The sequence below is a fragment of the Bubalus kerabau genome, chromosome X (assembly GCF_029407905.1).
Source record: "Bubalus kerabau isolate K-KA32 ecotype Philippines breed swamp buffalo chromosome X, PCC_UOA_SB_1v2, whole genome shotgun sequence".
In the NCBI taxonomy this organism is placed as follows: Eukaryota; Metazoa; Chordata; class Mammalia; order Artiodactyla; family Bovidae; genus Bubalus; species Bubalus kerabau.
The window spans coordinates 25,517,639-25,532,486 of record NC_073647.1 but is presented as its reverse complement, the minus strand read 5'-3'; the positions used below and the strand labels follow the sequence as shown (position 1 = coordinate 25,532,486).

Below are 14,848 nucleotides of genomic sequence, written 5' to 3'. Positions count from 1 at the left end.
GGTTATCATCATTGTTAATTCACATCTTCCACTCTTAGGACACAATGCTCTACTGTAAATTTTCATGGCAGAATAATTTCAAGCCTAGCAAAAAAGATCAAACAATGTCTCCTAAGGAGATGTCTGTTTAATGTATTTAATGGGGGGTGGGAGAAGCAAGTTTTTAAAATAATCTTGCATCCAACCCATCACTCTACTGTCATTTAAGATTAGGTGAAGTTGGGGCTGGAGAGAAAATTCATAGAGAAAACAGTAAACTGTGGAAGTTAAATGCACATTTCAGAAGAAAAACATTATTTAGACTTCAGTTGGAACACATGTAAAGCCAATCTTATGAGTACACACTTTCTGAAAACTTGCTGAGCATTTAAAATGCTTTCTGGTTTGAAGTGAAGGAAAACTCCTGAAATAGGAATTTGGTCCAGCACCCTCAATGTCAAGGTCAAGACTAGAATGTCCGGGGGTAGGAGCAGTAGACTGACCAGGTTACCTGCTCACACTTGTGAAGGCATCCCAATCCGTTCATGGCATTCAGGCCTTTGCCTTGTCTACTGGTGGAGGAAAGTGTAAAAAAAAAAAAACCCCAAAAACCATTCTGCACAAACAAGAAATCACATCCAAAGCAATTTGCAATTAGAAACTGTCAATAACTAATTGTCTGTTGACAAAGATCAGTAGATAACTTGAAACAGACTGTTTCAACTGTATCCAAGGAATCAAAGTTTCTTTTAATCATCAGAACTTCTCTGAGCATTTCAATTTAAGGTTGATTTATTTGAACATGGGAAAAAAATCAGGCACCAAATACAAAAATGTTATAACATAAATAGATGTGCCAAGACTTTATTTCTTCAAAAAGAACAATAAACAAAATTCTAGAATTCAAAATGATTATGAATAATACCAAACTGACTGCCACCACAAATCCTAGAGTACTGCCCCTTCAAGAGAAGGAGATACTTAAGCCTATTCATTACATTTCTAAATTCTTTACAATTCCTTATCTCCACCATTCTATTTGCTGATTTGCAAGTTGGTTATTCATGCAGAGATTGGGCTCTCAATATTAAACAGCACCCTAAATTAGTAAAAAAAAAAAAAAACCCTCAATACTCTACCCACTCCACCCCCCCAAATAGTAATGTTTCTTTTTCATATAACAACTGTAAAAAAACGGTCTGTCCAAATGAGTTGCTTCACTTAAGATTAAACGGATTGTTAATATTTTATCACAAAGCAAACAACCATTTTTCATTGTTATTGATTTTAATGGAAACAATGCTCTTAACATCTTTGCCTACAAACCATGAACTTTTAAAAATACATATTTTGCAAATGTTTTTTCTTTCCATAATATTTCAGAACAGCTGCAGTTATTACACCGCTATAAAAATGTTATGAATAATTGTGATAATTACGAACTGAACTATATACAGCAAAACAAACCAACCTGTGCCTTCCATAATTGTAAATGGACTATGGTTCTTTTAAGAAGCACTTTAATCATAAGTAAGCATGCCTCGACTGGCCTTACTCGTCATCACTGTTTCAGACATATGCTTACTTTTGAAAATATATAGATAGCTAGCTAGATTTGATAGGCAGATTAGATAAGTCATAGATACAAACATATATAGGTATATGGGTGATCTTTTGATAGAACAGACAGACATGCATCCTGCCGCAATGTTCATTTTTATGTAAGATAATAAAAAACTAAGGGACATAAAACTCATTAGGTTACCTTAGGTTTATATATGTAGGGCAGGGATGATTAAATCCAGCTTCTCAGTCTTTGAAGTACAAGATTGAGATGTCATGGCCACTAACTGAATTGATCAGTAATATTTGATTTGCATGCCGAAAATCCAGGACAAACACATTTAAACTCGCAGTTAAACAACCATCTGAGCTAAAGAAAGGAGGGTCTTCCCAGATGGAAACTGACACTGTAAAGAATCTATACTGCAATAGAAAAATAATTTAACAATTAAAAAAGGGATCTGAGTGAGTTATAAATACCAACAAACAAGATTTCATTTGCTCACGTCTCCTCTTTGTAGAAGGAGGCTGTTACAAAACAAGAGAAAGGAGTCAGTGGTTCAAAAATTGTAAATTGTGTTCTTCTTTCAAAACAATAAATTTTAATGCTAAAGCGGTTATAATCAAAAGCTGTACAGAATTTGTTAGAAAACATTTATCCATAAATATTGTTCAGTTCCCGGCATTTGTAGCAATAATTAAATTACAAACGATAAATATGGCATCAATGGATATGTATTTACAAAAAAGAAAGTTATTACAAAAGGCAATTGTATACTAAACGTCACAATTTGTGTAGAGTAACATCACATCCTCAGCCTGAAAAAATACTGAACAACAGTTTTAACCCCATTAGACAAAAATACATTCACAAGTGTAATGCTTTGAGGAAAAGTTCAAGACATAACAGGACTTTGGCACGGTTTAAGACTGTGAGAGTTTAAACAATCACCACTAAGGCGAAGATTTTTCCATCAGTTTTAGCATCACCACCACCAATAAGCCTTCCATAACTTCCTCTCAAGAAACAGGACAAGAGTTAAAATGAACTGAAGGCATTTAGGGATGGGGTGAGCAGAGAGCAAGAGAAAGGGGAGGAATAAGCAGTGAGAAGATCTTTTTTTAATCCTTCAAATGCCAAAACATATTTTCTAATCCTGAGAAAAGGGCATGGCTACTTTTGGATCTTGCCCAAAAACCTTCCTGGACAATTGCAATTAACCAGATATAGCCCTATATATGGCCTCTTGCCTTACAACTCCATTTCCATCTGATTGGTCTCAGTTTTCTTTTTAAAATGCATTTGGTCCATTCTATGGTCAAACAGGGTTTGTGTTTGTCCTCAGACGTACCATTCGTTAAAATTGGGAGGAAGTCCAGGGTTGTGGCTGGTGCTAGTTTGAACTGCAGAAGGGGTTTTAGTGGTATCTTTACTGTTTGCAGAAGCTATAGCGGGTGGAGTGGAAGATTCATAGCCTGAACTGGCAGCAGGGGAGGAATCTGACCCTTGAGATTCATGAACCTAAAATTAACATGTATATATTATAATGAATATAATTCCAATTGGCATTGTGCAAGCAAAAACAAGAGCACTGTAAGAGCAAGACCGCCCAGTAACCCACTTAAAAGACAAAATGCTGCTGATTTGGGGGTTTTGTTTTTTAATTTCCACATTACCGATGTATAAGAAAACCCCAAGACATTCGTCAAAAAACCAGTTTGAGCCATTGTGGAAAAGGAATAAAGTACTCTAGTTTATTCATGCCCCTTCAGAAATGCTTTCTCCGCGGCTGGAGCGGGGTAAGCACATAGTCTTTGGGGCCCTATAAAATACTCCGGGCCCAAGTCTGGCCAAGACCGCTCTGGCTTGGGAAAGCAGATACAGAGAAAGGTGGCACGGGCGCCCTGGGCGCTGCGAGGGCTCCGACAATTGCGTGGGAATCCCCCCGCGCTCCTCGGCCCTATTGTTTTACCGGAAGCCGAAAAAGAACGGAGCCCCCAGCCCCCCGCCCCCCGGGTTCGGCGCGGGCACTCTCGGTTCTCATCGCGGGTTGAGCCGGGGAGAGGCGGCCACTGCGACATCCAGTCCCGGCGAGCTCGGTTAGAGCTTCCCAGTAAACAACTGATCTTTCCCTCCGCTCCCTCCTCCTCCCTACTGCGCTCCCCCTCCCCGTCCCCCCTCCCGGTCCCTCAAATGGGTTCAAGGTGTCAACGCTGGAGCAAATCGGATTTAACGTGGAAGATACAGGGTTGGCAGCGCGGGCGCTTCCGTTCCGCAGCCCGGTGTCGGGCAGAGTGTTTATAAACCGCCGACCGCTAATAAAGAGGTAATTACCTTCATGTGCTTGCGCAGGGAGCTCGGGTGCGTGTAGGACTTGTCGCACACTTTGCAGATATAGGGCTTGTCCGAGGTGTGCACATGCATGTGCTTCTTGCGGTCGCTGCTGTTGGCAAAGCGTCTGTCACAGCCTTCAAATTCACATTTAAAAGGTTTCTCACCTGCAAAAGGCAGAAACGCAAAAGGGGTGGGGGGAAACAGTCAGGGCCAGGAGCGTCCTCCGGCCGAGCAGCGGGAGACAGAGCGCCCGGCGGTCTGCCCGGAGAGGGAGCGCCGACTGGGGGCTGCCATGGCATCTCTTTTCCCTGGAGAAAAATGGAGAACGCGGGTTGAGCCTGCTAGGGTGGGGAGCGGTGGTCGGGGGCGGGGGTGAGGCAGGGCCGGCCCAGAACCTGCCCGTCCCTTTGTTCTCGGGCCGGAGGGCAAGCCCCTGGTTCCTCCAAAGTTTCCCCCGAGTTGCGGTACTCCCCCCCCCCCCCCCCACCGGCCCGGGGCCTCCGAGCGCTGCAGCGTTCCGCCGGTATCTCGGCGTGGCAGCCAAGCCCGGGAGGGACAATGGACCGAGGACGGGACAATCCCTTTTAGTTCCTCCTTTGTACCTTTTAATTTGCCTCTTTCAAATGCATCGGTTTTGCTAAGCCCAGCATTAAAAAGCTGAGGTCGTCGTACTTAACGTTCGAAAAGAGAAAACTATATAAATCCAGGGGGCTCCGGACAGTTTTACAAGATGCTCTGAACAAGCCACGAAACTGGGGTGCCTTTTCTACGTTAGCGTTCCTCCCAGAGGACTGAATTGAACCTGGAACTCCAAATAAAAATAGTTTGACAAAAGTACCAGTCATTTAATTAGGAGATGTGCCAATCAAGGGTAAAAAAGAGCGGAAGTAACCGAAAGTTAGTTTTCATTAGCATTTCTATGGTTGCCTCCCCCGACTGGGTGCCGAGAGCTAAGTCGCTTGTGAACAATTTCTCTGCACACGTTCGGAGTCCCTCCAGAGTAACCCAGAAAGAGACAAAAAGAGGCGGCGCCAGTGGGTTCCTGGGCGCGAGAAGGTTCCAATTAGTTCCTGAGACCGCACAGCCGTCCGCCCGGGAAGTTAGAACTGGGCAAAAGCGCCGCGGGGCGGGGAGGACGAGAGGTGGAGGGACATTGACAGCGCTACTTCTTCCAACCGCCCCGGCGGGGCGCCGCCTCACTCTACGGCCGCCACCCCTCGCTCCCTCGCGGTGCAGGTCGGCTTCGCGGCGCGCGGCCGCGGCGAACCCCGCGCCCGCCCGCCCTCCTCCTTACCTGTGTGGGTCCTCTTGTGGATCTTGAGGTTCTCGGAGCGGGCGAAGATCTTCCCGCAGCCCGGGAAGGGGCACGGGAAGGGCTTCTCGCCCGTGTGCACCCGAATGTGATTGACCAGTTTGTACTTCGCCTTGAAAGACTTGCCCTCGCGGGGGCACTCCTCCCAATAGCAGACGTGGTTGTTCTGCTCCGGGCCCCCCACATGCTCCATGGTGACATGTGTCACCAGCTCGTGCATGGTGCTGAAGGTCCGGTCGCAGCTCTTCTTGGGCCGGCTCAGCTGAGCCTCGTCGATCCACTTGCACGACAGCTCCTGCTTGATGGGCTGTCGCATGTAACGGAAGAAGGCGCCGGGCCCGTGGTGGGCCGCCACGTTCACGCCCATGTTCATGTTCATGGGGCTGTAGTTCGGGAACTGCGCGCCGGCCGTGTAGGGGTCCGTGCGCGGGCTGGCCACCGGGCGGTACGGGTCAGCGCGGCCGAACAGCTCCCCGCGCAGCCCCAGGTGGACCTGGTTGTTGTCCACGTGCCCGGTGGGCGACGGGTGCCCAGCGCCTTGGTCGTGCAGCCCGGGGAAGAGCAGGTAGCCGGGGGGCTCAGAGATGCCAGCCGGAGCGTGCAGGCTACTCGCCGAGCCGGCGAAGAGCCCGTGCTGCCCACCACCCGAGGCCGCCTCTCCGAGCCCGGAGCCGCGCTGGCGGAACAGAAAGTCGCGCGTGGAGTTGAAGGCGGCGGAGGCGGCTCCGCCGTAGCTGGGCACCTGGCCGGCGTGGTGATGGTGGTGATGGTGGTGGTGATGATGGCCCAGGGCGTTGGCGTAACCCGAACCCTGCGGCGTGAACGCCGAGCTCTGGCCAGAAGACAGATCGTGAGCCGCCGCGGGGCTCAGCTTGAAGGCGGCGGCGGCGGCGGCGGCGGCGTGGGGCGAGTCCCCGAAAGGAGTCAGCCCTATGCCCGCCGGCTCGCGGTTGGGCATCTCGTGGTGGCGCGGCGCGCCGAAGCTGCCCACTCCCAGCCCTGGGAACTGCGGGCCTCCGTCCAGGAGCATCGTCATGGGTGGTTCTTTTTCGACACCAGCGACCTCGCAGATGTGATCGAGGGTGCTTAAGGAGAGCTCCACAGAGTCGAAGTCGAAGAGGGGTGGCGACGGTTGGACACGGTGGTCAGGAGATCCCTCAGGCTGAAGCAGGGACTGCAACTTTCCGTCGCTGAGAGTCTCCTGCAGAGGGACAGGAGGGAGGAGGGGAAGTAGAAGGACCTGGAGGGGGGAGGAGGGGGGAGAAGGAGGGGGGTAGAAGGGAGGAGAAAAGATTCTGGAACTAGATCTGGTTTAACAAACTAACAGACGCGCACAAAGAAAAATAAGCAAAATAATAAGTGGAGGGCGGAGTTTGCCAATCCTGTCCCGGGCACCCCACCTCTCCCCGAGAGCGCAGAGCCGCGGGACCAGAAGGTTCCTGCCTCCCGGCTAGGGTGCGCTTAGAAGCAGAGCCGGCTCGCGGCCGGCGGGCAGGAGGCAGGAGGAAGGCTCGGTCCTCGCCGCTCGCCGCGCCAGTCCCAGCCTCTTCGCCTCCAGAGTAGTGTCCTTGGACTGATAAAGTCAATCACTCACTCCTCTCACATAAACCGAGCGGGAGGCCGCGCGGCGCGCGCCAATGGGGAGCCAGCTGGCCCGCGGTCACCTGACCCCCGGCCCCGCAGCCCATTGGCAGTCGCCACACTGATTGGCAGCGCGGAGCGGGGAACATGGCAGCCGCGGCCGAGCGACCGCCGCTGATTGGGTCGTGGCCCGGCGCCTGGCAGGTGAGGCGGCGGCGGCGGCCGGGAACCCGCGAGTGGGCTCCGTGAGGCTGGCGCTGCCGTGGGGGAACTGGAGCCAGGCTCCAGCCGGCGACCGGCGGGGCGGTGCCGGGACCTCTCCCTGGCTTCCCCCTCGCCCGAAGCGGGCGAGCACCCCTCGCGCCCGCTTTACCCGCTTTTACCAAATGAACTCCTTGCCTCGCCAGGATCGTTCCCACCGTCGGCTGGGCGCTGGACGTCCAGTCCTGCCTGGGCCCCCCAACCCGCCGCCTCACCACCCCGAGAATGTGCCCCCGGGCGCGGATCCCGGGGCGAGAACAGTTCCACTCTCGCGGCTCATTCGCCGCGTCCTCCCCACGCGCTGCTGTGGGTCCTGTTGACCCAAGAGGCTGGACCCAGGCCGGCCAGCTCGCCGTCTGTGAAAACGAGGAGAAATGGTTAGAATTAGAGCCATCTCCGTTACTTCCGTCTGAGCCAACCATTGGCTCTCAGTATGTGAGTAGTGGCTATAGTATACTGTCCTCGCCACTGTCCCCGCCACCCTCCCACATGACACACCAGACACAACACAGTAATCACATGTAACAACACAGTAAACTCGCACACACCACACTAAACACGCTCTCAACACAGCAGTAAACACGCACAACAAACTACACACAAAAAGGGAAACAGACACACAACAAATGAAACACCCAACAGTATACACACACGCACGTATAACTGCAAACACACCGAGGCACAAATACTAAACAAGCACAACGTACATTTAGCCTGGCATGCCGAACATGCACACAGCATGAACTACACAGCAAACTCACTGCACACACATTCGCTCACACACACACACACACACACACACGCACCGGATCAGTGCCTGTTTTCAAACCTCTGGGCTAATCAGCTTCGAATTCTTAACATTTTCAAATGCAAAAGTGGGGGCGGGAATGGGGCTTGTGAGGTGGAATTTTCTTCCCTCTGAACTGCCAGGGCTTTGCTCTCTTCTACCTGCAGAAGCTTCTAGTCACCTAGGGAACTTCTTACCCTTAAAGATTGTCTTTCTAGGGTTGTGTGTGGGATCAGGGCCCCCTCTCCTGTCTGGTGCAAGGTCTTTCTGGACATAATGACCAGGTTCAGACAGGGCTATAAATCCACTCATTTTTTTTTGTTCAGCAGGACATTTGCAAAGAATATAAGAGAGTGAGAATGGCAAAAAAAAAAAAAAAAAAAAGAGAGAGAGAGAGAAAGATGGCTATGATTGTCATACCCCGAACGGAGCCGAGCCCCAAAGTCTGCGCCTTGAGGCAGCCTCACAGCCGGGCCGCCTTCTCTCTGTAGGAAACAGAACATCTGATCAAGTTCAGAGACGCTTGAAGAGACCGCCTCAAGCAGCGCTTTATAAACTGCAGTCTTTCACTTCCTGCCCCCCATTCCTCCAGGCCTGGTCAAGACTTCACCTTCTTTCTTTGCCAGTTTGCTGGGGACAAACCCTGCCGGTAGCGCACTTGCCGTAGTCACCCCCTCCCCTTCAAACTCGCCCCAATTCTCCCTCTACATTAGAGCTCTCCCCCCAGGTTGGAAGGTGAGTTCACTGCTGTCTTAAATTATTACAGCTACTGAAAATAGGCTCGCCAAGACTGGTTTCAGTGTCGCTCAGCAGCGGGTTTCTTTGCGGGAAGGGTGGGGTGGTGGTTGGGGGGGTAAAGGTTCAGAGAAGAACAAATAAGCCTAAATTATGCAAATGAGTTCCCTGGAGTCAGCTTTACAAAAACGGAGGATAGCTTTTCTTTCTCTTCCGCGTTTCTTCTCCCTTCCCCCTTTATATCCTTCCTTCTTTCTACCTCTCTTCACTTCCCACCAGCCCCCACGGACCCTGGGCGCGCAGCTGATCAGAAAAAGTTTGGATCTCCTCCGGCGTCAGTCCGGAGAAGAGCGGGGTTCGGGGGCGGCGAAGAGGTGGCTCTCAAGCCCTAGCCCGGCCAGCGCTGATGAGAGGGTTTCCGGGGAGCCCCGCCAGGTACCCCGAGAACCAGGGGCCTACGCGCGTTTGGGAGTCCGGGTCGGGGCTGCGGGGGCAAGGAGGAGCCGAGGAAGGAGGGCGGCCGAGGGACCCTCGCCAGCCCCTTTTGGGGGAGGGGTCCCGAGCGCAGGGCGGGGGATGTTGCCGCCGCTGACCTACCCAGTGCCCACTGTCCGTCTTCATCTGACCACATTCTGATAATTAATTGCCTCCAGCACGTGCTCTGTAGTCCCTGGAACAAAAAGGCATAATTCAATTAGATCATCAACAGAGAAGTGGGGAGGGGGGATGCTTGTTAAGGGGCCGACCTGAGGCGGTTCAGCCAGGCCAGAACCCCGGGCGGTGGAGCCCTTCCTAGGACAGCCCGGCCCAGCCCGAATGTGCGACTCTTGAGGGGGTGTCGTTGCTCGGCGGGGCGCAGGGACCCCAGATACCCCCAAGAGGACGAGGCTGGGGACTTTGTGAGCTGCAGGGCAGAGGCAGGCCATTTCGAATTCTATTTCGGTTGGCGTGGGTGGAGGTTTACTTTGGGGGAAGGGGGAACCCTGACCCTTGGAACACGATAGAAAGCGAAATACCTCCAGATATAGCAAGTTACCGCCTAAGAAAACAACTAACGCGCCCCCCCACCCCAAGCAAACCACTCCTGTTAGGCAACTACAATAATAATTGGCAAGGTTCTGATTACCTGCAGCTCCCACCCCTCAACTCCCTTTTCGGAGGAGACCCTGGGAACAACTTCGGGGGACAGGGGGCTTTAGGGAGCTGAGTCTGAGAGGAGCGGAGTGGTGGCGGAAAGCAAGCGAAGAAAAGTTTTTTTTCTGCACACAGGCTGGGGTAAGACAGAAGAGAGCTCTGGTTTCTTCGTTTCTCAGGTGGAGAAAGGAAGCACTGGGCAGGGCAGGGCAGGGCAGGGCAGGGCAGGGCAGGGCAGGGCGACTGGAACCCAGGAGTCGTGGTTCTTATTTTACGCTAGAACCGAGGCTCCCTCGGCAGCTTTGGCTTACTGGGGTTTACATGTGTATTAGGCGGCGTAAATTAACCAATAAATCTCTTTTATGTGTCCCCCAGTTGTATGTGGTCTGGTCTAAATATCCACATGTCTGTATGGATAGGAAATATAATGGGATCCTTTCCCTCACACTGAGTTCAAACAGTAAATAGGAAAAAGATTTATTTTCATGCCCAAATCTGAAGCAATAAATAAAATCAGAGAAACTGATCATTGCCAAACGAGCAAAGCTTTTGAGCCAGAATTTTAGGATCCATCTTGGAGAAGCAAGAGGGAAACAGAATGTCCAGACGGGCAGTAGGGATAAACTGGTTTCTCCATAGAACCCAGAGCCCCACTTTGCAGCACTTTTCTCTTCAATCCAGCCTGCTAAAAAGCAAAACATGTACAGCAGTTGTTCTATGGGGCAGAATTTCCTCTTAAAACACAGTCTCTGTGGCGGACATGAAATTATCCCAAGTCGGAGATCTAGCAGTTTTAAGTCCAAGGGAAACACTGCGGTCTTTTCTTCTGTTTTGTATTTAGAAAAGACTTGCAATCTAACACTCGGAACATTTTAAAGACCCTTTAAACCCAGCAAGCGGATTTCCGTTCTGCCAATGCTTCCTGATTTATTTCAATAAATGAATCTTTGAATCCAGGAAGGGAATTATTCCAAGACGCTGAATTTCGTGCCCCTGCCTCTTTCTAGCGAAGCACCAAGTGTTTCTCGTTGAAACATGTCCTTGAAACTCACTATTATATGCATTTTTCCCCCTGGTAAGCAGCACTTTCCTTACATCAATCCAACCCCCTCTTTAAAAAGAGTTCCAGATCTTTTTAAAAGAAAAACTGCAAATCGCAATTTTTTTAAAAAATGAAGGGAGAAGAAGGCGGGAAAGGAATGAGTTTTTAACTCCTCTTTATTTTTATGCTAAGATAAAGCTCTTAATTGTCTTCAGGGGCCAAGCTAAACTATCGATCTTGGGAGCTCAGGGACTAGTGGACACTTTCAGCAACCGCTTATTTGAGGTCCAGATTTTATTGGCTACATCAGAGTTTGCAGTACCCTCTCATCATTTCACAAAAAAGTTTTAAGCCCTAAATACCTTTAAAATTCAATGTAGAATGAACAAGTAGATATTGTTAACCAACCCTTTTTAAATATCTGTTTTGTCTTTGTCCTCTGCGGTCCGCAGCATATCGCTGCCCAATGTAATGAAAGGCAAACCAGACAGGAATGAGACATTTTCATTCATTGTACGTGTCAATCATGGCTGTGCAGATAGATAGACAAATGATAGATATTTGAACTTCAGAGACACAGGCTGAAGTAAATAGGATTGAACTTGGAGGAAGGCAGGAAGTTGAGCTAGAGATATCAGAACCTGGTTTGAGATAATGAAGAGAGCCCTGAAAATACAGGAAATACAGTGAAAGCCTAGGCAGTGGGCAGTGCTCTGTTACCAGCTAAGTCTGAGTCATGGTCCTGGCCCACCAGGTCATGCAGCCAATGAGTACATTTATTGCCCGGGATCTGAGGTACACTCTGGCTCTGGGTACCAGAAGGACAAGTCACATTGGAAGAAGACTTCCCCTTCCCCAAAGGATCAGAACCATTTGTAGGTGGGAAGCACTGAGGCAAGGGGAGAGGGAGACCCAGGCAGGGGTAGAAATACACAATGATGCATTTGATTTATGATTCCAAGTCCTTCCCCAGTGAGCTGAAGAGATAGAGGAAGAAGAATGGATTGGGGGTGCAAAGCTTGCCTGACATTCTAGAGCTCTCATTTATGCAGGGCCCCAAGTTCCTTCTAGGTGCTAAGTGCTCTGTTAGTTCTGGTAAATAACTTCAGCTCCAAAACAAGTGGAGAGAAGCCTTGACTCTCCTGAGAGATTTACTTATTCATGTCCCTGCTTTGAGACAGGGTCCTGCACCCAAGGTGACAGGAAGGGTACCTCAGGACCATATTATGGTTTCTGGCACTGACTCATCCTTGGTGCCTAGGTGTTGGGGCCCCCACCTTCCTAGCTCCATTTCCCTAGTTCAGGCCTAGTCCACCATTCCCTCTTCTTCCTCCCCTTCTCCCTGGGGGGCAGATGTTGCATTACCTCAATTATCTTCCCTTTTGCCCAAATTGAGAGTGAGAATTCCTGCCACCTAAAAAAATGCTGTCCCGGCTTATTCAACTCCCAAGAAGTTCTATATAGTTCAGGAATGGCATTTGGTAAAATCAACTTGCTTGTGGTTTTTGCATCATTTGGAGTCATTCATCTAGTCCTTTTCTAGTGAAGGGATAGGAGGAAAAGGCTTTGATGGGGGCCTCCCTTTCCCCCTTTTCTTCCCCCCACCCCCAAGTAAGACAGAGTAGGAGTGAATTAGACTAACTTCTAGCTTGAATGTGGTCTGGCAATTTGCAAGCCAAATCTGGCCTGTTGTATTTGTATGGCCCCAGGAGCCAAGAATTATTTTTTTTTAATCTTTAGAGGGTTAGAAGTAGAAAAAAGAGGAGGAGAGGGAAAAGGGTGGGGAGATTAAGCTACAGAGACCCAGCGTGGCTTGCAAAGCTAAAGTTGTTTCTATATGATGCTTTACAGAAAATGTTTGCTTTCCCCTAGACTAAAGGTTGGAGGTTGCCAGCGAAGAAGCTAAGTATTCTTAACCGGTGGGTTTTATCCACCATCACTCTCCTACTTTTCAAGCTTCATTTTGCATGACATGATTTTTTTTTCAGCTTTGTAATTATTTCCAGGCATAACATTGGTTTTGGAGAAAAGCGAAAAGTAGAGTCAAGGGAGAATGAACCAGAGGGAGAAAGAGGAGACAAGAGGAGAGGAAAGAAAAAAGAGTTGTGAATATCTCAATCTGTGACTGTGTGACCTGTGACCCTGAGGGTGGTTTTATTGTCTTTCTTCTTTGGCTGGAGATACATAGGTTTATTGACCCTTTCCGCATGACTGAACCCTGAGGGGCAACTGTAGCTGTCAAACCCAGCGAGGCATGTGAGTCCGGGCTAAGGCCGTTCCTTGAGCTGCCTGCCTTCAGGAAGCCCGAGGGAAGCGAGGCCAGTTCCCCAGGACCCAGGGGCTCTGATGAGGAGAGGGCAACTATTTGCCAATTCAACTGCCCCTCCTCAGCCAGGGCCTGGACTTCATCCCTTGCCTTTTTCTCTCTCAGAAATGCTCCTTCCAGTTCTACCATGGACAGATGTCCTCAGCCACTACTACACTTGGGCAAGGATTTTAGCCCCACTTCCTTCAATGCCTCTCCTTTAAACTATAGGTTAATATAAAGATTCCAGGATGCTCCCACAACCTTGTCTTCTTAAGTATGCCTCTCCGCTCCTCTTGTTTCTCCCAGACTCTAGCCCTATCAGAAATTTCTCTTCAAAGTTGCAGTTCCTCCCTGCCCTTAACCTTTGTTCTCTCAGACTCAGTTTTGGTAGATTACACTTCAGTTTTCGAAGCTGGCATAGGCTGGCAGAGTCAACAGTTCCTCCAGACACAAGTAGTCACTGCACTCTGGTAGAGCTACTAGGTCTAGCAGAGAAATCCGGGATGCTCAGTTAAACCTGAATTTCAAATAAACTTTTTTTTTTTTTTTTTAAGTATAAGTATGTCCCAAATACTGCATGGGAGATATTTACACTAAAAAATTAATCATTTTTTTGTCAGAAATTTTAATTTAACTGGACGACCTATATCTTATCTGGTAATACTTTGATTCAGGCATCTGACCTAGATGGGCCTGCAAGTGAAAGTGAAAATCGCTCAGTTGTGTCCGACTCTTTGGGCCCCCATGGATAGTCCATGGAATTCTCCAGGCCAGAATACTGGAGTGGGTAGCCTATCCCTTTCTCCAGGGGATCTTCCCAACCCAGGAATCCAACCAGGATCTCCTGCATTGCAGGAAGATTCTTTACCAACTGAGCTACCAGGGAGGCCCTCTAGACAGGCCTAGATGACCGAAACTGTCTCAAGCCCGAGCTGTGGCCTGACCAGGTATCATATGCCTAGTGGAATGGAGAAAGAAAGACTTCCTTGCACCTAGGCTTTTCCACAGGCGCCATTTGTGGAAAATCAGCTTAGGAACCCCTGACCCTAGCAAGCCCAAGAAAGGCTGGAGTGACATTCCCAGTTCAGTTAGGGTGCCATTTCTCTTTAACGGGGCCAGGAGCCATCTTAGTGAGGCTCTGTGCAGTGATCTGTATTTAAAATGAGCCCCCTCCTGGCCCTGCCAAGAGAAACCCTCAGCTCTCAGAAGGTGGTGGGCTGAGGTGGGTGGAGGGAATGGGGGGAGGGAGGAGGGGAGGAGGAGGGAGGTGGTTAAGGAAGAGGTGGGGAGGAGGGGGGAGATGGGGGTGGGGGTGGGGGGTGGAGGGGCGGGGGGGGGGGTGGAGGGGGAGGGGAGAGCCGGACACTGGGACTAGAACCTTCCATGGCTGCTGCTCCCAAACTGTGCCCCTAGGGGCTCCTGCCTCCCTTCTCAGAAAAGTGAAAGTGAAGTCGCTTGTCATGTCCAACTCTTTGTAACCCCATGGACTGTAACCTACCAGGCTCCTCCGTCCATGGGATTTTCCAGGCAAAAATACTGGAGTAGATTGCCATTTCCTGCTCCAGGAGATCTTCCTGACCCAGGGACTGAACCCGGGTCTCCCACATTGTAGGCAGATGCTTTACCGTCTGGGCCACCAGAGAAGTTCAGAGCAGGTCCTTAACCCCTGGAGGGAAACCCTGTGTACTACTGACTGCTGGGCCCCAGATATAGTGCCATGTTACAGAAGGACCCTGAGGCACAAGGTGCCGTGCACTGATCTCTCGCCATCCCAGCTGGACTGGAGGCCGCGGTCCACTGGCTCATCTTTT

General features: G+C 50.0%; 1 protein-coding gene across 3 annotated transcripts; it reads right to left on the bottom strand.

The window, feature by feature from the left end:
- Window positions 1-836: 836 nt before the first annotated feature.
- ZIC3 (Zic family member 3) lies at window positions 837-9,223 on the bottom strand. 3 transcript variants are annotated; one of them, XM_055564318.1, is made up of 5 exons: window positions 9,151-9,223; window positions 5,172-6,429; window positions 3,878-4,041; window positions 2,895-3,064; window positions 837-1,965 (listed from the first exon to the last, which is right to left on the bottom strand). In XM_055564318.1, the coding sequence occupies exons 1-5, from the start codon at window positions 9,172-9,174 to the stop codon at window positions 1,896-1,898; spliced, it is 1,686 nt and encodes a 561-aa protein (XP_055420293.1). In that variant the 5' UTR covers window positions 9,175-9,223; the 3' UTR covers window positions 837-1,895. The 3 variants fall into 3 exon arrangements, with proteins under 3 accessions (XP_055420293.1, XP_055420295.1, XP_055420294.1); XM_055564320.1 differs by lacking the exon at window positions 9,151-9,223 and adding an exon at window positions 6,590-6,797; XM_055564319.1 differs by lacking the exon at window positions 9,151-9,223 and adding an exon at window positions 6,590-6,797 and having other exon boundaries at window positions 5,172-6,390.
- Window positions 9,224-14,848: the final 5,625 nt, after the last annotated feature.